This window comes from Populus euphratica, unplaced genomic scaffold (genome assembly GCF_000495115.2).
Source record: "Populus euphratica unplaced genomic scaffold, PopEup_1.0 scaffold262.1, whole genome shotgun sequence".
Lineage (NCBI taxonomy): Eukaryota > Viridiplantae > Streptophyta > Magnoliopsida > Malpighiales > Salicaceae > Populus > Populus euphratica.
In genome coordinates, this window is record NW_011500145.1 from 51,567 (window position 1) to 74,132 (window position 22,566).

General features: G+C 28.9%; 2 protein-coding genes across 3 annotated transcripts; one reads left to right on the top strand and one right to left on the bottom strand.

Annotated features, from left to right (window-relative positions):
- Window positions 1–5,253: 5,253 nt before the first annotated feature.
- LOC105110741 (Vacuolar protein sorting 55 (VPS55) family protein) lies at window positions 5,254–10,219 on the top strand. 2 transcript variants are annotated; one of them, XM_011005894.1, is made up of 5 exons: window positions 5,254–5,424; window positions 6,788–6,839; window positions 8,994–9,033; window positions 9,109–9,193; window positions 9,785–10,219. In XM_011005894.1, exons 2-5 carry the CDS (start codon window positions 6,807–6,809, stop codon window positions 9,966–9,968), a joined length of 342 nt encoding a protein of 113 aa, XP_011004196.1. In that variant the 5' UTR covers window positions 5,254–5,424; window positions 6,788–6,806; the 3' UTR covers window positions 9,969–10,219. The 2 variants fall into 2 exon arrangements, with proteins under 2 accessions (XP_011004196.1, XP_011004195.1); XM_011005893.1 differs by lacking the exon at window positions 5,254–5,424 and adding an exon at window positions 6,620–6,702.
- Window positions 10,220–13,272: 3,053 nt separating this feature from the next.
- On the bottom strand, window positions 13,273–15,108 carry LOC105110742 (NAC domain-containing protein 90-like). Its single transcript, XM_011005895.1, has 3 exons — window positions 14,811–15,108; window positions 14,272–14,573; window positions 13,273–13,892 (listed from the first exon to the last, which is right to left on the bottom strand). The coding sequence occupies exons 1-3, from the start codon at window positions 14,968–14,970 to the stop codon at window positions 13,575–13,577; spliced, it is 780 nt and encodes a 259-aa protein (XP_011004197.1). The 5' UTR covers window positions 14,971–15,108; the 3' UTR covers window positions 13,273–13,574.
- Between the last annotated feature and the right edge of the window lie 7,458 nt (window positions 15,109–22,566).

The following is a 22,566-nucleotide window of genomic DNA, read 5'->3' on the forward strand; positions in this document are numbered from 1 at the left end:
AAATCGAGATAGTTACTATTTGACCAAATATTTCAAGAATTATCTAAAAAATAAAGAAAATCTTTACACCTTTTAGAACACTACAACCAAATAAAATATATATTTTCAAGGCTAAATCATTAGATGTTTAGCCTGAACCTTAATAAATACAATATCTTTATAAATTTAGTAGGACATGTCATCTATCAATAAGATAAACACCTTCCATGGAAACTATAAATGATATATTTTTCATAATTAATGAGCCTATCAATTATTTAGAAGAAATATATGATATTTATTCTAATAAATAACATGAAATTATGAATTTTATGACTAACTACGATTATAACTTGGTTGATCCATCTAAAGGGATAAAATTTAATGGATCCAAGTGGGTCTTTAAGAGAAAAACTAACATGAAAGATAATATATACATGTGCAATGCAAGCTTTAAGGAATAAAAATATTCAATTTTAATGGTATAATCAACATATATAATTTCATAAGAAATGTGGATAAACCTTATGTTTACAATAGGTTAATGAAAGTGGTATTGTTTTCTAATATTATATGTAAATAACATATTATTGTTAAGAAATTACTTATCTTTACTTTAATCAATAAAATCATGGTTGTCTAAGAATTTCTTCATAAAAAAATTGGCAGAAGTAACCTATATATTGGATATAAAGATCTATAAAGATAGATTTAGAAGGTTGCTTAAATTATCCAAATTCATGCATATAGACTATATGCTAAAATAGTTTAGCATGAAAGAATCTAAAATTAGATTCTTATCTATTTTGCATGGAACATCGACCTCCAAAGATATATGTTTTAAGACATGAATTAAGATAAATATGACGAAAATGGTAACATATACTTGACTATAGAATCTATTAATAGAAAAGTTAAACTAGAAGTTCAAAATTGTTTGAATTAAGATTTTTTCAATGAAATGTTGGAAAAATAGTGAATACTAGTTAATATATATGTTTTATTTTAAATGGTAGTGCTATGAGTTGGAAGAATTCCAAACAAGAGAGCACAAACGATTCAATAACTAAGTAAAAGTACACATCCATATTTGAGAAAACAAAAAGGTTGTTTAGGTTAAGAAGTTTCTCAATAAAGCAAGTTTGTTCTTTGCATTGTTGATCTAGTTGTTTTTTATTATGATAAAATTAAAGTCATTATATGAGCAAATGAACAAGGTCTCATCAATTATCCAAACAAGTATTTATTAAATTTTATTTGATTTGAAAAATCAATAAAATAAAGATATTAAGATAACCGAAAAGAATCTATAAGATCCTTTCACTAAATCACTATCCCTATAGAAATAGTAATGCTTCATGAAGCAATATGGTATTAGATACATGAGCAATTGACTTTAGTGCAAGTGAAAAATTGTTAATTTTATATGTCCTGTATCCAATTGGTTAATTATACGTGGTATTATTATATTCATATAAATACATATTTACTATTAATAAAAACTTAATTTATCTTTAATATTCATATAATGTTATATTAATAAATCTAATATTTAATTTATAAATATATAGTAAAGATAAAGTTTATAGGACAAAAATGTTTTGCAAAAAAATTATAAAATTGTAATAATTATAAAATTCGTATTGCATCAAAGCATTATTCCTAAAATATTTCTAGTTGATATTGCATCAAAACATTATTCCTAAAATATTTCTAGTTGATACTCTCTTAAATACTGAATATTTATTAGAGTCATAGAGACTACTACATATTATGTTCTTTCTTTTATGAATGAAGCAGTTGTTCTCATAAGCTAATATATAAGAGATACATATAACTAATATGTAGATGCTTGTTATAAGACACGTACACTGAACTAACCCGCACGAGAATTTTATATAAAGAAACCATTTATATCTATAAAAAGACTCACGTGACAGTTGTATAATTGATCCTTAGTCTTGAAATCATTAAGTTAACCTATATAAATGATGTTATGTTTTGATCATGTTACATGTTCTTTTAATTGAGGTAACGAAATGACATATATTAGATATAATATGAACTATATGAAAGTACTCAATTAGATATAATATGAACTATATGAAAGTATTCAAGTGATCAAGAGAAGATTCATCATCTTAGGTGAATGAGGAAAAATATTTCATCTATTCTCAAATAGTATTAACTGAGAAATTATTTACCAAAGTGGAATGATATTTGAAAATAATTTCAAATCTTATTCAAACAATCATGCTTTAATGTTAAATTGAGACATTATTGATAAAATAATATTAATTATACTAAAAAATCAGTCATTAAAATATTAAGTCAAATCATTAATAATTTTTTTAATATTTAGGGAGTCATAATATATTGATAGACAATACGTCTGATCTTCAAATATAAATTAATTAATTGTTGAATTGATAATAATTTAAATTGTTTAATTTATTTAATTATATTTAATTAGAATTATAATTTATATTGAGGCCAATATATTAAGAACCATTAGTTAAAAATTAATTTGAGATGATTTTATTGAGTATGACTTGGTTAAAATATATTTTAGAAATTGAGGACTAAAATATAATTAATACATAGATATATTTCTAGACCTAGACAAATCAAATAAAGACTAGATTGAGTTAATTTCTAAAGTTATCTTGAATTAATGTATGAATATTATTCAGGTGACAAATTGATATTATTCAGAAGAATATTATTCAGGTGACAAATTGATATTTTATTAATTTATAGGATTTTTTGAGATTTTTCTATAAATAATAAGTTATGTCTCATATTTTTAATGGTAATCTATTAGACAGAAAAAACCACGTAAATCACATAATAAAAAGCTAACATTTTACACATAGAAATCTCTCTTTTCTAAATAGGTATTTAGAAGATTTCTTATTGGTAATTCTTGTGAATTATTATTAAATGTTGAACAATTAAATAACTTGTAATTTATAACAATTTAATTTTTAAAGAATTATTTAAAGTTGAAAAAGATTATATCTTCAAGTAATAAATTTCTAAATAACTTTAAATTTATTTAACAAGATACAAGAGATTCATAAATAATTTTATTTTATTATTTTAACTATGTACATAATATTAAAAACCCAACAAGATATAAAGTATGAAAGAAATGGTTAGCTATTTAGCAAGACCAATGGTTGCTGTTTCTGTGTTGCCGTACCTACTGCACGCTGTGCCTGTGATAATTGTAGGACACCCCGGTCAGCTTGCCCTCTCTGTTGTTGTCTTCGCCACCTCCATCACCAAAGTTATTTGTATCATGAAAACAATATTAATCGACCTCCATATATACATATATATAGAGAAATGTAAGATCTGGTTGAACCGAAGTATCGAATACCCAACCAAATCATGCCGTTAAGGGGATCGAGAAAGAATGAGACTGGAATTTCCTATAGACATTCAAATTCTTACAAGACTCCTTGAGAAAAAGATGTTCTCATCATTAAACTATATGACAGGAACACAAGTAGCGAAATATTAGGATTTCATGCCAGGAAAAGATCATGAGATTAAGGATCCATTCTCTCGCACAAGCTTAAGTTTTGTTGTAACCAAGCGAGCCATTGCTTGATGATTAAACACAGTGCCATCGTCCTTACTGCTAATTCCCTTTCGCCATTTAAAGACGTTGCTTAACCATCCATTCTGATGCAGAATGAGAAGAAGCTAGCGCAGCTCTTTGCAGATGTTCTTGAGTCCGTGCCTTGAATACACAGAGCTCTCTTACTGATAGTGGGATTTTCAGGCTTTATGTGCAAGATCTTTCTGTTGATTCCAAATTCTAGTACAATTCATTATTCAACTCCATCTGTGTTTGGGCGTTGCATCTTTCTGAATAAATAAAGTTTATTTACAACGGTTTATCCTTCACCGAACAAATATGGTAACCAAATAAAACTTATATTAAACCCAGCCAGCGCAAAGGCTCAGGCCTTATTGCTAGTATAATAATAAAATATATACAATTGTTTTTTTATGATTAAGACACAGCTTATTTATGTGTCAATTTTAACCAATGATTTTTTTCCATGTAGTAGAAAATTGATGAACATATTAAATGAGTCCCTCTAGTAAAAAATACAAAGAAAAAAAATAAATTAAAACACCAATACCATGTTACAAGAAGAGAAAACAAGAGAAACTTTTAATGAAAAACTTTAAATTATAATTTCTTAGCATAAGTGTAAGTTATTTTCACTTAAACTAATTTAAATTATAAACTTTTATTTAAAATATATATTGAATATCTTATGATAAGATGTAAGAGTAGAAAAAATAATTAATAAAACCATTTCTTATATCAGATTATTAATTCACTTCAATGTCCTTTGAGTTTTTCAAAAGTTTATGATAATACAGGAGTTGAATTATGGGTTATTTTAATCCTTATTATCTTTCAATTCAATCATGAAATGAAATGAACGATAAAATATTATTTTTTAAAATAAAAAAATAACTAATAATTAAATTTAAATATGCATCGAGAAAATAATTATAAAAATCATATTAATTTTTTTATTTTAGTTTTAGGATAGGATTTTTGAAAAATTCAATTTCAATCAATAAAAAAACTTAAATACTGATACCAAAAAACAAAAAACGCTATAAAAACTATACAAAATTTTGATTAAGCATTTTTGATGGATATGAGATATATTACTTTTCATGTTTAAACACTATAGAAACTATACAAATAGCTTTGAGAAAAGAAAGGGAAGTGAAAAAAAAAATCATGGAGATTTGTGTCTGCAGAAAAGAAAGGGAAGTGAAAAAAAAAATATTCATGGAGATTTGTGTCTAGATATGAAATTTTACAAAAATAAATAAATAATAAAATTCACAAAGACAAAATAGTTTATATCCCCATGTCAATTATAAATGAAATCTTCTCGATTTTCATAAAATAAATTTTCCAAATGGTTCTTCAACAATAACTATAAGATTACAACAAATGAAGTAAAATAACTTAATTTTAATTCTATTTGAGAATTTACCTTCATTTTGAACAATATCATCAAAATAATATATAGTCATAATGGAAACTAAATAAATGCCCCAACGCTCAAGCTAGGATCTTCAACTAATTAATAATTATATTTTTTAAATTATTTTAATATATTAATATTAAAATATTTTAAAATAAAAATTACTTCAAAAAAACAACTATTATCCTCCTGTGAAACACCGAAACAAAATTCTAAAACAAGTAGTTTATTTATTTATTTACTTGTAACTTTCTGCCCTCCCTCTTGGCGTTAATTTCCTAACAAGAAAACCGAACTTTATTACTTCAGTCTTTCTAAAGCGAGTCGTTCTGTTCATACACAACAGAAAAAACTCGATCTTTACCGACAGAAGCTTCGTTCTTGTTTAACGAAATGGCCATGACAGTTGAAGGTACGGCTTAACAAATTTTTCTCTGCTTCGATCTCTTCAATCACCCTATTATTTGTTACTTCTTCGAATGCTAAATCAATTTTACTGTTGTTTTCACCGTACCTTTAAAATTAAACTTTTCTTGAAAGAAATTGTATGTCGAATTATCAATTTTTTTTTTAAAGTTTGGTTTGGTTTCTAAGTTTTGGACTCGATAAGTGTGGAATTTGAGGGTTTTTTTAGAAAAAGATTTTGTGGGGTTCTTTCAAAATTCGATCTTTAATGATGTGTTGCTTAATTGATCGAGCCCATTACATAAAGGTGCTTAGATTGATATGTTGCGGTAATTTTTACAATTTGCAGCATGATTAATTTTTATAGGGCAACAGTTAGTGTTGTTAGCTGTGCAGTCTAGGCTATTTTGCGGATTTGGAGATTAACTTTGCAATAAGGTTTAGTGTTTGTTCATAAATTGCTGTTTTTCTGCTTGTTTTAATGGGTGGAATTTGAGAGTTTTTTTAGAAAAAGATTTTGTGGGGTTCTTTCAAAATTCGATCTTTAATGATGTGTTGCTTAATTGATCGAGCCCATTACATAAAGGTGCTTAGATTGATATGTTGCGGTAATTTTTACAATTTGCAGCATGATTAATTTTTATAGGGCAACATTTAGTGTTGTTAGCTGTGCAGTCTAGGCTATTTTGCGGATTTGGAGATTAACTTTGTAATAAGGTTTAGTGTTTGTTATCGAGTCCAAAACTTAGAAACCAAACTTAGTTTGGTTTGGTTTCTAAGTTTTGGACTCGATAAGTGTGGAATTTGAGGGGTTTTTTAGAAAAAGATTTTGTGGGGTTCTTTCAAAATTCGATCTTTAATGATGTGTTGATTAATTGATCGAGCCCATTTCATAAAGGTGCTTAGATTGATATGTTGCGGTAATTTTTATAATTTGCAGCATGATTAATTTTTATAGGGCAACATTTAGCGTTGTTAGCTGTGCAGTCTAGGCTATTTTGCGGGTTTGGAGATTAACTTTGTAATAAGGTTTAGTGTTTGTTCATAAATTGCTGTTTTTCTGCTTGTTTCGTGATGACTTCCATCTGTTCTGGTTTGTTGTAATAGTTAGTTTCCCGGATTATCCTTTCCTGAATCTTTTTGTTTTAATGGGTGGAATTGTGTTTATCAGCTGTTGTTAGATTATTTTAAAATAATTTGGGGAGCTCACTATTTTTTTCCCCTTTTTTCTGGTTTGGTGCGTTGCTGATTTGGGTTCAATGGAATTGTTCCTGTTGTCTGCAGTGTAAGTTTCGAAATTCATTCTGTAATCTTAGCTTGTCTTGGGTACATAATGAGATTGCTTATAATTTGATTTTGTTGAATTTCAGGCTTGCTGGTCTTGCTTTTATGTTTTCGGCTAGCATTCTACTACAGATATTGGTATGCATCCAGTAAAGCTGGTTGTGTTGTGGCGCTTTTCTCCAACTGCTGTGTATACATATTTTATTTCATGAATTATATATATCTAGCATGCAATGTGACAAGCAAGAGATATTTAGGTGCTTTATAAATGCTTTCTGCTGGTTTTTTCGTTTCTTACTCTCGACACTTATAATAGAAGAGATATTTAGGTGCATAAACTAATCTTTTGCTATTTCTGCTCCTTGTGCCTCCTTTAGGCTTTTTTTTAATGGCCAATTTTATTTTAGGATAATAAGACAAGGAAGAGATCACATACTTGTCTGCAAAATCTAGTCATTATCTTTAATGAGTTAGAACATCCTAGGCTATGTTTTTTTCTGTGCAGAATAGAGGTATTAAATCCTATTTTAGATTAATCTGAATATAGGATGATGATTGATTCTATTATGGCATTTAGAATGACTAGAAATCAATTGATGAAACAAGGCAACTATCACCCGTTTTCTTAGTCAGTTTCCAACCTTAACCATATAGAGTTTACATGTTAACCACGTTAAGAGAATAGAGAATCCAAGATTTGCCTGCCTTGTTTAGCTGTGACTGCATAGATCTCATGACAATCATAGCTCTATTACCAGTTGAGGAGAAATTGAAGTTTCTTATTGAAAAGCCACAGTAGGGGCCAACAAAACTGTATCTAATTATCAAGTCTCTAGCAAATATGAAAAGAGGACTGGACAGAGGATTGTTATATTTTGATATGGAATTGTGAGTGATCAAGAAGAAGTTAACTATGATGAAGCTATTATGAATCAAGCCGGGATTGTTCATGAAGTAAAATTGGGCAAGGTGGCTTTGGGAGTATGTGGAAATGTCAAACTTTTCAATAAGAAATTGAAATTTCTTATTGGAAAGCCATCGTAGGGGCCAGCAAAACTGTATCTAATAATCATATCGCTAGAAAACGTGAAAAGAGGACTGGACAGAGGATTGCTAGATTTTGATGTGGAATTGTGAGTGATCAAGAAGAAGTTAACTATTATGAAGCTATTATGAAGCAAGCCAGGATTGTTCACAAAGTCATATTGGGCAAGAAGGCTTTTGGAGTATGTGGAAATGTTAAACCTTTTAAGGTGGAGAAAATTGTCATTTTGACATTAGGCAAAATATTATCTCAGTTTTACCTTTGTGAACAAGCTGAGTTTCACAAATGTTGCTGGCTTATGTAGCTTGTATATTCTTAGGTGCTTTGATACAATTTAAGTAGAAGAGCAACATAGTGGAGCTTGGTCTAATATTTTCCTTAGCTGGCTTATTTTTTCTTTGGTGATTTGGATTTGAGACATAAAAATAAATTGTCAGATATCATTGTATTCTCTAATAAGCCTCATAATTCAGGTCCTTTTGTTTTTAGAATATCTGAAGCAAAGTGTGATCCTCGCCATGTTATTCTCATCAAATTAAACTCTCCAGACTGACCTCTGAAACCCTTCTTGATTTGCTGCTAGAATAAAGGCTGTATTTTTGGAGAAAACTTCTTACCTTAATTCTAGGGCTGTGGAGGGAGAGCAGTCACATCTCCATGTTTGTTTAGATTGATGGATAAGATGGTACTTATGCTTTGGCATAGCGAATGATGTTTTGGAGATATTCTTTCGGTTAGAGGTTTTTTAGAATTACTTTCTTGAACATTAGGTTCATGATTTTGTATATGGTTGCACCCTCATGGTGCTTCTCACTGAAGTTTTTGCTTATTAAGGAGAATTGAGGTATCATGCAAACCTTAAATGAAATGTTTTTTTTTTTTTTTAAGAAAAAGAAAGAGCACGGTTTGATTTCTTAATATCCTATAGAGAATATGATTTTAGATAGGGCAGAATGGACAGAGAGGACTTGTGTAGTTGTCCTTAACCAATTTTTTGAGATGGCAATTACAACAGGACTTATTTGTTATAAAACTCCCTATCAGGGAACTGTTTCATGGTGTCTCGTTGTATCGGATGGCATCTTGTGGTGACTTTTGACATTCCATTAACAATAATGCTGGTGATGAGTGCCAGGCTGGAGATGGAATGCCAAATGGAAGCCTGAAAACGCTTTCTGTAAAATGGATCACGTGTATCATGCTTTTCTGTTTATTGATTTTTTTGTCAATTCTTTTTGGGATGGCAGGCTTGTGCAATATACAATAATTGGTGGCCGATGCTATCAGGTTTGTTATATCTGACCTGTAAAGTAAATCAATGATGAATTGAGAAGTTGATAATGTAATTTACTGTTCCTGCAGCTCTCATGTATGTGCTGGTCCCTATGCCTTGCTTATTCTTTGGGGGTGGGTCCACTCAGTTTCTGACCAGCAGGGATGGTGGGGGGTGAGTGCTAAACAAAAACGTGTGTTACATTCTTTAGTACTTATTTTAGAACTCCTAGTGTTGCTGGTTGGTGTTCTTATCTTTTATGTGGTTTCTTTCTTTCTTTCTTTGTTTTAGGCCTCATGAAATATTTGTTTTGCAAATGTTCCCATTATAATCAGGACCAAATTATTGATGAGTATATTTCATGCATCATGATAACATTCATTGCATGTGGTTGGTTAACAATTCTGGTCAAAAAAACTTATTGACTTCCACCCCTGCAAGTCGCTTTTACAGGAATTTGGTAGAATTTTAGTAGGAATCTTGCTTTAAAGGAAGAAAAAGAAGAGAGAAAAGAGGGATGCCCCTTTTTACAATTGATAATGTTTCTTACCTACCCAACAAATCAGACTTTTTATTTGATAGATCAAACACCTTCATGACTTGCTGGCACTTCTATCATTGGCATATATCTAGCTATGCATGAAATGCATGGTCGCTCCATTAGAATGTATTGGTTAGCTAGTCACGTCAACATTGTCCTTGCTCTTGTTATGGCTCCACCTCTCACAGCATTTTGTTCATTTGCTGTAAAATCTCGTGTTGCAGTTGGATAGATGCTGCTAAATTCCTGACGGGGGCGTCAGCTGTTGGGAGTATAGCCATTCCCATTATCCTTAGGCACGCTCATATGATTGAAACCGGGGCTATGTGGATTGAGTTCACATCATTTGTCATATTTGTCTGCACTGTCATGTGTTTTCACCGTGCTAGCCTAGAAGACGAGTGGTGATTGATGCCACACTAGCTAAATGCTCTTGTTCGGTGGACAAGTTGCCATATGATCCATATGCATATGCATATGCATGGGAAAAGAAACTTATAATTTCCCGTTTGTAAATCCTTCGTATTTATATCTTCCAAATTATATTATGAGTTATCCGTGTTTGGTTGACTTACCTTGTACGTCCACATTAGGTTCTGTTTTAAACGGGATATGCTCTTATCGTTCTTATTTCTGAATTCAGTTCCAGTATTTTTATATCCCCAAACTGTAGCACAACAGGAAGACCGACCAAAAAACACAAATTCTAGAACTATAGAACAAGTACTGCCTGCTTTCTTTCTTTTTTCACCCTTACCAGCTATGTTTCTAGGGTTGCCCAGTATCCAAGGCATGTTCTCCAGTTCGAATTCCTAACGCTGTTTGCTCATGCTGTGCACCTCAATATTTTCAATAAAAATTCATGATAAATCTCCCATGTTACCTTTGGAAAACCAAGCCAAATATGTAGTCTTTTCTTTTTAGTCTCTTCAACACGGATGTCTCTTGATTGAAAATTGCAGCCCTCTCTCCTTCACTGTGACCTTGGGACAGCTTAGACTTTTTATTTTTTTTAATTGTTACTTCTTAGACCTTCCTTTTCACGGTGCAATGATGAATTTAGCTCTTTTTGCTGCGAACAATGTCATCAGAAATGTGATGGTGTTTTTTGGACTTGGAAGCTAAAATGAGTTTTTGTCTCTGTTTTATTTAGGGATGATTTTTAGTTAATTTTCTGTCATGGACGGAGGGGACAGCTGTATAATCAAATTATTATCTTTTTCATAAATATTCCTTTAAATATTTTAAAATTTTAATCTTTATTATTATATTCATATCTGATCCCTCGTTTTAATTTAACTTATATTTCACCATTAAATATATGAAAACTATAAAATAAAATAAAATATATTAAAAAAATGTGTTAGATTTTAACCAAAACTAATGAAGAGGTGAGAACTGAATGATAAAAAGAAGAAGTGCATTTCTGATATTTTCTTGTGATTTCAATTATGTTAGATGTTAACCAACGTGTCTCATATGATTGATTTAATTATTTATTTTACTATTAAATAGATTTGGAGAGATGATATAATGATTGAGTAAATCATGATTTAATTATTCTATTGTATTAGCAATGAATTATGTTTTTTTTAATGGTTACAAATTCTTTTTTACATAATTTTTATTAATGGAGAAATTATGATTTTTATTTAAAAAAATAATCAATATTCATTATAAACTAAAGTAAAACTAGTGATTTCTATTTATTGTTCCAAACATTGCATATTTGATAGTGATACATCTCTAAGATAAAACAAGTATTTCTGTATGTTATCTGATCTTATCTTATCATTCATCGTCCAAATATAATATAAAGATACTCACTTTATGATGCACACTAGAGACAAAACAATGTGAGAAAATATAAAAAGTACAAGCAACATAAAATTATACCGCGTATGATTACTATATAAAAATTCTAATTTAAAATTTTGTTATATGTTAAATAATTTTTTTCAAATATTTTACTAAAATAAAAGCTAAACAACTATATTTATACTAATTCTGAATTTATATTTATACTAATTCTGAATTTATCTTAAGGAAAAAAATTCTAATAAATAGTTATAGAGTTGTTATAAAGATTCCTAAACTAAATAAAAAAAAAATCATAAAAAATATCTTTCTAAACTAAATCAGAATCCATCCCCGGTTCTATCTCATCCTCTCTGTAAAGCAAGAGCTAAGTAAAAACAAAAGAGATCTAATTAAATTCTCCAAGGTTGAAAAAACTAAAGTTCCAAACCTCTCTTCAGAGGTTTCTCCCTCTGATATATGAGGAAAAAAGAAGAAAAAGCTAAACAACTATATTTATACTAGTTCTGAATTTATCTTAAGAAAAACAATTCTAATAAATAATTATAAAGTTTTATAAAGATTCCTAAACTAAATAAAAAAAATCATAAAAAATATCTTTCTAAACTAAATCCGAATCCATCCCCGGTTCTATCTCATCCTCACTGTAAAGCAAGAGCTAAGTAAAAAGAAAAGATATCTAATTAAATTTTCCAAGGTTGAAAAAACTAAAGTTCCAAGCCTCTTTTCAGAGGTTTCTCCCTCTGATATATGAGGAAAAAAGAAGAAAAAGATGATGATGATAGAATGTTTACTCCAAAGTATTATCCTCATCATTTATTAAAAAAGAAAAAGAATATGCAAATAATCCAAAATCAAAGGTGTTTATTTTATAAAATGATAAACTGATCATACACTTAATTATTTTTTACACTCACTTGTATGAAGGGACACCGTCATATTTACATCACATATGGCGGCGAATTAGTAAGCGTTGTTTGCTCACTTTCCTTTCAACGTCAAGGCTATTTCATGGGAATGCTTAGAAAAGTAAAGCTCAAATCATATATCAAAAAACTTTCTGACGAAGCCCGTTATGATGGAGTGCCACTGATCAATAATTCATTTGCAAGCAAGCTTGCCACGATGAAAAATTCTTGAAATCCCTTGATTTTTAGTAATTTTTTGTTTTTTTACTAATTCCTTCTAATTACTGCAATAAACAATGATTAACTTCATGACAATATTTAACAAAATTTACATAGTTTAGAAATAAGATTTATATTTTGAATAATTAATTAATCTTTTAGTTATAACAATCTTGTATATTTTTTTTAAATTAAAATGACTTATATCTAGTACTTGGTATTTAGTGAGTCTATATAGCTAGTTGATTGCTGATACTTGCAAAGAATTTATCTTTGTTAGATTTTTAAAATTTATATATAATTAAGTAGGTATCTTTTTAGAAAGAAAATATAATAATATTTTAGAGAAAAATATTCTAAAAATATATATACAATAGATAATGAAAATTATAAACTTGAAGCTTTAAAGGATTCATGAATATATATAGCTTGTGAGTTTTATCTTTTTGTGAAGAGAAAAGAATTAAAAAATTATTTATTTTAATATTATTTAATTAAAAAAATATATATCTTACATATAAAATAATAAGATATAAATATCTCTTATACTAATTTTAATAAGATGAAAACATTGTTGTTAAAAGATTTTCTATATATTTAGAAATATAGAAAGAGTACATATGATACAAAATATATAGGGTCAATCTATGGCCGCTGAGCACAAACATGATGCCTAGACTATAAATTTTTAATCTCAGTTTTTTAAAATTGAGTTTATAACTTATTTAATAACAAGCATTAATGGAAATAAAAACTTACACTGTATGTCGTAACGAATTAATCACTCTGGAGTGAAATAGCTAAATCCTCGTTACACATACTAAACAATGCTATTTATGCATCCACGCATACAGAGAGAGCACTAAACAATGCTATGATTTGAAAGAAAAATACAACGATAAGAATACTTCCTATTTCTGTAGATGTTCCATGAGTGTGTGTGTGTGTGGAAATGTAATTAATATTACAGATAATAATTACATATGAAAATGAAACGTGAAGTTGGCTTTGATGTCCATATATAAGATTAAGACTACTTCCTTTTCTTTAGCTATGCAGATTGGACTTCTTAAATATTGTCCCTGTCACTGTAGCACCATTCTAATTGCTCCCAGTCCCAAATAGGTTCATTATCAGTATCGATGCCTGCCATGTAACTACTTTCTCCAGTTTGGAAGGTCTGGCCATGGTCTCCTAAGGATAAAATATCATGCGAGCATGGTGTCTCCGCCGTTGAAGGGTTTTGATGAGATGATGTGACCTCGTTGCCGGGGGTTGCTTGAGCTCTCATCTCAGTACCCATCTCCACTCCTGATGGCCGTCTATCAAATGCTCGCACGAATTTGGCCTTCTTGTAAACCCGACACAAGCTGAATTCTTGCCTTAGCTGCAAAATATATTCAGGACATTAGATAAATTAAGAAGGAAGAATTTTATGGTAATAAAAACACGATCTTAATATATGCAGTGTACCTCGTGAGAAAGGGGACATTAATTTATGGCAGATCATAGCACACAGCATTACAAACTTTACTAGGTTTGCCCCTCAGAATTTATTAATTTTTTTAACTTTTCCGCGCCCATAAAGATAAGTTAATAATAGAGGTTAACATGATTATATTCTTTTAGATGAAGTTTATCGATGACGAACCGATAACCGGCCGGTGAGGATTCAGTATCAGTTTTATATGACAATAACCGCCCCTTAACATATTGAAAAGACCTAAATTGATCGTAATATACAGGATGTAGTATATAGTTTGCACCCTTGGATGTCCACCATTTGAATATGATGCTGCTTCTTCTTCTTCCATAGCCTTATATTCGTTCATTTTCCACTCGGTTTTTCGTCCTCTTGGAGCCCTTCCCTGGTAGAACACCATGGTTCTTTTCTCGCCAATGCTACGATTGCTATTGGAAGAGTAAACAGGAGAAGGAGAGCCAGTGGCTTTCCAATATCCACTACTTGTGAGTCGCTTCGGCCTCCCTCCACGGGCTTCGCTTTCTTGCCTTCGAATGAAGAAAAACCATTCCTCAGGATCTCCATTGCACAAATCTCCTGAAAATTCTGAATAATCAAAGTAATTGAATGAGAAAGAGATACATACATACATACATATACATATAAATATATATATATATATATATATCCTTCATTAATCACAACTATTCTATCAAATTAACGACGTGGGAATTAAACATGAAGTGAAAGATAAGAAATGGATGAGGAAAGATGAAAAATAATAATAATGTGAGTAAAAAAAAGGGCATTGAATAATTAATTTGACGAAGAGAAGATTTTTACGCGGAAGCTCCCACGGATTGAACCCGTATATATCAAGAACCGGTATCAGGCGGTCCATAACCCGTAGTAGGTCCTCTCTCCTTGCTTCAAGCTTGTTATGCAGATAAAATGAGACAAGTTCTTCTTCTGTTGGGTAAAATCGAAACCCTGGTGGAATCATATCCGTCTCAGTACTCTCTCTCTCTCTCTCTCTCTCTCCCCCTCTCTCTCTCTCTATTGGTATAGCTAGCTAATAAGACTTCTGAGGTATGGAGGGGCCGGAGTCACCAAAAACCTTTCTTACTCCATTTATAATGAGAATTAAAGACGACAAAGAGAGACCGAGAGAGAGATTAAAGGCCTCCAGTGTAAATGCACACGGGGTTGCTTGGAATCTTCCACGCAACTGTGTTCCACGGAACTTGCCTTCCCTGTTGCCCCCCGGACCCATGTTTTTTTCAAGAGATTCATTGGAAATGGACCTAATATGTTTGAGAAATTGTTAGGTATAAAAATATAAGTATAAAACCCTTTGTGTAACAGGAGAAATTGTTATGTTGTGCTGACAAGAACATAAAATAAAACCCATTTTGTAACAGCTATTCATGAATCTCCATTTCAAATTAAAAATTATTTTGTGATGTATATTGTGGATTACTGGGTTGTTTGTTATGAATAAGTGCTTGACGGATTGTTATTCTCCTGATTTGTTTAGTATGAAGGAGCTACTAGTTAAATACAAACTGTATTTATGATGCACCTCATTACGTAGTAACTCCTGATTTTTGTTGGTTTTGCACAGGATAGCAATGATTTATTTGTTATTTCTCGTTGTTCTGAGCAGGTATAATTGCTTTATTATTACGCTGGCTTGGGTTTATATAAGTATTTTGTGACTATGTTGAATAATTTATTTTAATTATTTCTTTTGGATTTTGTTGAATTCAAGAGATAACGAATGGATTTTGTGTCATTGACATGGATTTTGCGACCACGTTTCTAGGATATAGTAATAATAATATTTATAAGATTAATAATAATATTAAAATTACTTGAATTAAATTCTTATAATTTTTAATCCTTTCAAATTAAATTTATGGTTTTTCTTCGATAATAATAATATTTTTAAATTTAATAATAATAATTTTTTAAAAAAAGTTAATAATAATTATAATAATTTTTAAATTTACCCTTCAAATTAAATTTATGATTTTTTTCAATAGTAATAATATTTTTTTTTCAAATTTAATAATAATATTAATTATAATAACAATAATAATATTAAACATATCTGACCCAAATTCTTACAGTTTTTAATTTTACCCTTCAAGAGACTTGAGAGAGGCAAGAGCACCGAACCCAAGTTTCAAGAGTCTGGCAATAATAATATTTATAATAAAAATAATAATATTTATAATATTAATAATAATATTAAACATGTCTTACCCAAGTTATTGTAGCTTTTAATCCCTTCAAATTAAATTTATGGTTTTTCTTCAATAGTAATAATATTTTCTAATTTATTAATAATAATAGTACTTTTTAATTTTACCTTTCTTCAATAGTAATAATATTTTTTAATTTATTAATAATAATAATAATACTTTTTAATTTTATCCTTCAACTGAAATTTATGATTTTTTTAATAGTAATAATATTTTTTTAAAATTTATTAATAATTATATTAATAATGACAATAATAATATTTATAATATTAATAATAATATTCAACTATGTCTGACCTAAATTCTTATAATTTTTAATTTTATTTTTCAAATCAAATATATTATTTCTATTTAATAGAAATAATATTTTTTTATATTTATTATTATTAATAATAATAGTAAGACCCAAGTTTTTTGAGTCTGCCAGTAATAATATTTACGACAAAAAATAATATTAAATTTGTTTAGCTCAAGTTCTTATAGTTTTTAATCCCTTCAAATCAAATTTATGATTTTTTTAATAATAATAATATTTATTTTTTAAAATTTAATAATAATAATACTATTCAAATCAAATCTATGATTTATTTCCAATAATAATAGGTTTTTTTAAAATTTATTAATAATATTAATAATAATAACAATAATTACATTTATAATATTAAATATATCTGATACAAATTTCTATAATTTTTACTTTTATTTTTCAATTTAAATATATGATTTTTCATCTCTTGTAATAATAATAATTTTTATTTATAAATTAATATGCACAGACACCCTAGCCATATATCTAGATTTCTTCTTTAATGAGATCAAGCGATAGATGATGAATTTTTATTTTTTTTATCGTGATTCGTGGTATGAATGACTCGGGAAAATGACCCCTGACTGTGTTGCTCAAAGCTTTAATGAATCTCTCATTTCCACAGAAGAAAAGGCTACAAACTTTGAATTCGCTGCTTAATCAACGAGTGATGATGTCAAGACTATTATTATTATTATTATTAGAGCTGGGACTGTTTGAATGAAATTAATATCCACGTACGTACTGAAATTTCAAAAAGCAAGTTCTTAAAATGATCTTGTCCTCCAAGGTCGGAAAAATCCGATGTGGTCCTAAGTGGTTATTAGGTATGATTACGAAAGTCAGGATAAGTAATTTATATAGAATATTACAGTTTGATGGGGAGAGGCTGTAAGACATCTATGAAATGTAACAATATATGGTTTGCGAAGGTATTACACTTACTCTTTATTATTTCTCCTCAATTGATTTAATTTATTTTAATTTATTTTGTTTTGGTGCACCGATTTGAACCTCCGCTCAAAAATTATAAATTTTCATTTTGGATGACATGAGACCACCTAGCTTTAAATTTTAGGGTTTTTTAGGAGGCTTTCCCTGTGCAATAATATTGTGTTTAATAAATAAAAATATTTCTAATATTGAATTAAATTATTTTACTTTGTTAAAAAACAAAAACCATATGAAAGGATTGTTTTCTTTGTCATTTCATGATTTCTTTATATTTTGCAACCATATAATATAGTTGAATTAATTAGTTTTCGATCAAGCAATGAAATTACTGAAATTACGTTCATCTCCCAATCTTTTTTTTAATCACCTGTCCTTTAAAAAAAAAAATTAATAACAAGGCGTTTATTATCTATAGCCAGCCAAAAAATATTGTTTCCAACACGAATCAAACCTGTGGCCTTAGATTAAACACATGCACTAACCAGCTAAGTGACGACATAGAGATGTTATTAAACTATTAAAAATATATATTAATTTTATTTATCTTAATATAAACAGTTAAATCGCCGCAATTCTTTTTTTTTATATAATTAGTTTCTTATCACCTCTCCAATATATAATACGGGTTGCATGCTTTGTCTTAATTAAGAAAATAAAAACAAAACAAAGGAGGGGAGAGGAGTGGAAGAGTATTTCTTGGAATGTTCCCCATATTTAGTTGGGTAAACACGACAGAAATCTCCATGCAAACAAACAAAGAGTAGCTACGTGGAATGTTGTCAGAGTATGTAATAACTTGTCACAAAACTCAGGGAAAAGAAAATAATAAAATAAAATAAGAGGGGCTTCATCGCTATAGTCAAGCTGCTGCCATGTGGGAAGGTGTGGAACCAAGGGTTGAGATTGAAAACAGTATTTTACCACGCAGGACGCTGTTTTCTTCGATGATCGGGTCAAATCCTCAGACTATGTCCCTCAGTTGACTGACTACGTGGAAGACACAATTCAAAGCTTTGTATTCGAGCTAAATCCACGAACACATAATCCACGCGGACAAATCATGTCTCCATGTCAGACAGAAAGCACTTCAGAAACGGGAAGTTCGTGGAGAAATTTGTGGCAAGAAAAACAAAATAATTAAAGCTGATTTTAGACAGCAAAAATATATTCGGCTTGATTTATGTATGTATTCCTAATAGATATTCAAACACTCTTAAATTTATATTTATGTTTGACCAATCACTTTCTATACACGCTAGCCTATATATTAATACTAACCAATAAAATTAGGGTTTTTTTTCTTTACCTAAATTTGATTCTTGTATTTTTTATTCTTTTAGAAGCCATGTATTTATTTTTTAAAAGTATTTTTTATAAATTTTTAATTTTTTTAATTTTATTTTTCAATCTCAATTCATGATGTGTAGTTTTTATAATTTGATTCTTATTTTTTGATAATTTTTTATTTTTTATTAAATTAATTGTTCTTTTTCATTTTACCCTTCAATTAGAAAATAGTTGTTTTTTAATTATTTTTTTTATTTATTTTTTATTTTTTTAATTATTTTTTATTTTGAATTCTTTTATATAATTGAGATTTTTTTTTAATGTCAATTTTCAGTATTTAATTGGGTAGGAATTAAACTTCATAATTTTTCTAGAAATAATGCTTTGGATCTAATATGTTTTTACTATCTAATTAAAATAAAATTAATTTATTTAACCCAATTAAATTTGTAATCTAAATCATTAATTTTTTTAAAAACACCCATTTATGACGTCTAAATACCATTTTTTCTACCAAAATTATTGGCCTCGTGACATAATTTTGTCAAGGGACGTTCTCGAAGCAGCTTGATATTTGGTTTTATATCGAGGTTCGAAGAGACGAGGACTTCCCGATAGCCGATTAGTCTCCTTAGTTATGGAGGTCCCAAACTTGATCCAAACATGGCTACTAACACAAACAGAAGAATATCATGCAATCTTTCATCAACCGCGGAAAGAAGAGAGAAGAATCAAGTCAAGCGTACGTACTGAAACAGCAGGCCACCCCACTTCAAGGGAGCTTTTTGTTGAAGTCTAGCAGCTTTCACGCGGTGTTCCCACCGAGTGTGAACTAGGCTGGAAAAAAAAATAACAGGAACTTGAAGTCCCATCCAAGACGTCCACTTTGGAAAATTAAATCAACTTCTCACATCTTCTGTGATTTTTCATTATTGGACAACGAATTAATTAACAAAGATTAAGCGAAATGTTTTCAGACTTGAAAGTATTGTTTCTTGATTTTTAGTTTGTTTAGAAAGGAAGAATTAAATTCATGTTGGGATTTCAATTTAAAAAAAAAACTATGAGGAAAGATGCATACCCGTGCGTAGACTAAATGATTTCAAATCTTGAAAATCATCTCAAAACACGTCCAAATTTTATCTAGCCTAGCTAATTTGGTCAATAGAAAAACAAAAATGAATCAAATATAGAGTACCCCACTTCGATTGACAGCGTAATTGGAATCATTCTTAGCCATGGGGTATGGAAGACCATATCAATACCATTAATAAATCAACATGCAAGATTCGGCAAATGGTTCTTTCTTTGACTAGCTTAGACTAGTAATTTCTCGAGGCCTTCCAAAATTAATTAGTACGACAATAATTGTAGCTATAGGTGTAGTGTAACAATCCTTTATGTTAAATTGCATATGATTTAGTGAAATGTGGTTTGAGTTAGTTTTATTTTTAAATTAGATCTAGAATAGACTTACTCGGTCTAGACGACTCAATAGATAAATCTGTGATTTTTTTAACCTAACTGAATTTAGATGAAACCTGACTATTTTAATTTTAAGAGTTTTTATTTATCTTTGTTCAAAATGATGTTATTTTTTTTTAATATAGATATCCAAATAAGTTTATATGCTTCTCGACTAATTCCACATGCCATAAAGTTAACGAATACATAAATTTCCAGTAGTTTTAAAATTTGTGGGACTTGAAGTGATGTTTTCTAGAAAACAAATTTAAAATATGACTAGTTGAGCTATATTTTTTAAAATTAAAATAATGTTATTTTAGCTATATTTTTTAAAATTAAAATAATGTTTGAAATTATGGAATAATACAAGATGAAAAAAATAATTAAAAATAAAAAAATACAATATAAAAGAAAGATAAAATTCATTATGGATAGTAAAGAAAATACATAAAAATAATATTTTTTTATTATTATTATTTTAAAAAATATTTTTTATATAATTACATAAAAACAATTCAGAAAATTATTAATTATTAATTTTTAAAAAGAAAATAGTCAAAACATCATTCGAAACACGTTTCCACTATTTTTGTCTCTGTGTAGGGCTGCGCAAGCAGTCTTATCTTTTCGCTCTCCAGCTCTTTTCGTAATGGCATTATCGGCGGCGACACTGCGATCACTGTCGCAATAAAGTTACAGTTATTGGGTGATTGATTCTCTTATATAGATGTACTACCAGTCAGTTCCCCAATACCATTTTGTGACTGTTGTTTTTTTCTCCTTCGAAAACAAAAATAAAGAAAGAAATACGATTTAATTATATTTTGAATTCCAAAATTCTGAGATATATAGAAGGATTTTTTATTAGCTAAAAGTTAAATAAAATCTCTTAGAATTTGTTTCGTAATACAAAAATATATCTCGCTGGTTAGCCAGCCTTTTTTTATTTTATTTTTTGAATAATTTTCAATTCTACACGTAAGGATCCGCCTAGATAATTAAAGTTTGTATTTCTGTCTTAGCTCCCGGAATCCAACCTTAATTATTATATGAGAAGTAATCTTTTCTGTAAATTCTCCGATTAATATTAAGTAGTCTCCCACTCGTTTGTTAATTGTTGTGGGTTGATTTTCAAAATGTATTTTTATTTAACTTTGTTATTATAAAAAATTATATTTTAAATAATTCCAATGATGTTGTTAAATATTTATTTAATTTGTCCACAGTACATGTCTATAAAATTTCAAATTTTGAGAAAGAAAAATTTTCTCTTGTCAAAATTCCTTTTTGCTATTAATGATTTTTGTTATTTTAATGAGTGGTAATTCTTTTATTAAAAAATATAAAAATTAAAATAAATGATTTTTTTAATTGAGAAAGTTATTTCTATAAACTTAATTGATATCAATTTTCTATACTAGAGGATGCAAATGCAGCCTATTCATATGGTCAGGGGATTTATTCCTTTGTTGATGATTCCTTTATTTGTCCTTTCTTTCCTATAGTTTCTATATATATGGTTGCTTTTATTGTCCTTTCTTTTCTATAGTTTCTATGCTCTCATGATCAATTTCTATTTACTTTTATGGAAAAAATAAGAATATCTAATTATGAGTGTCATTTTGTCCTCATATTTTACTAACTTGTAATTAGTACTTAAAAGTGTATTTTTATCAAGGTTTTATATCATCATTTTACACTTGAAGTATCAATAACTCCTTAATTAAAGCATATTTTATAATAACATATCGAATAATATAAGATACATTTAATTTATGGTAAATTTTCATTTTAAATACAGGCCTATCACATAAATGAAAGGATTGATTGATAAATTTAAGAACTGAAATTGAAAGGACAAAGAAATAGTCAAACTTAGAAAAGAGATGTCGGTGCAGTCCAAACCGGAACATTATTCGATAATTGGATCATATCTGGAGCTGTAGATCTCGGATTTAGGTCTACTTTATACGGATAAAAATATAAAATATAGACCTATAACTTTCATATGGAGCCTGAGATTTTAAAATGTCATTTTCAAGTCCAGATTGTAACAACAACAAAGAAGTCTGAATATGTCATCTACCCTGAGAATTGTTTAGTGTTTGGCCTATATCTGGAGTTCTAAAAGTCCAAATATCCTCAATTTTTTATCCTATAAAGCTGAGACAATTTTCTACAACTTTCATGTTTTCAAGTGATTTCGATTTTGACGTTATCAATGATGATTTGGGCAGACAAGAAAAGATAAGAACTGTCACTAAGTCAAGAGTTGGTCACCCACTCATCAATTAGTCATCAAATCAATAATTCCCAA

Coding starts and splice junctions, on each gene's coding strand:
- LOC105110741 (XM_011005893.1), top strand. CDS start 6,677: ATGGAATTGTTCCTGTTGTCTGCAGT. Junction 6,840..8,993: donor GCATTCTACTACAGATATTG/GTATGCATCCAG, acceptor TTGGGATGGCAG/GCTTGTGCAATATACAATAA. Junction 9,194..9,784: donor ACCAGCAGGGATGGTGGGGG/GTGAGTGCTAAA, acceptor CTCGTGTTGCAG/TTGGATAGATGCTGCTAAAT.
- LOC105110742 (XM_011005895.1), bottom strand. CDS start 14,970: ATGATTCCACCAGGGTTTCGATTTTACCCAACAGAAGAAGAACTTGTC. Junction 14,574..14,810: donor CAATCCGTGGGAGCTTCCGC/GTAAAAATCTTC, acceptor TTGATTATTCAG/AATTTTCAGGAGATTTGTGC. Junction 13,893..14,271: donor CAAATGGTGGACATCCAAGG/GTGCAAACTATA, acceptor TATATTTTGCAG/CTAAGGCAAGAATTCAGCTT.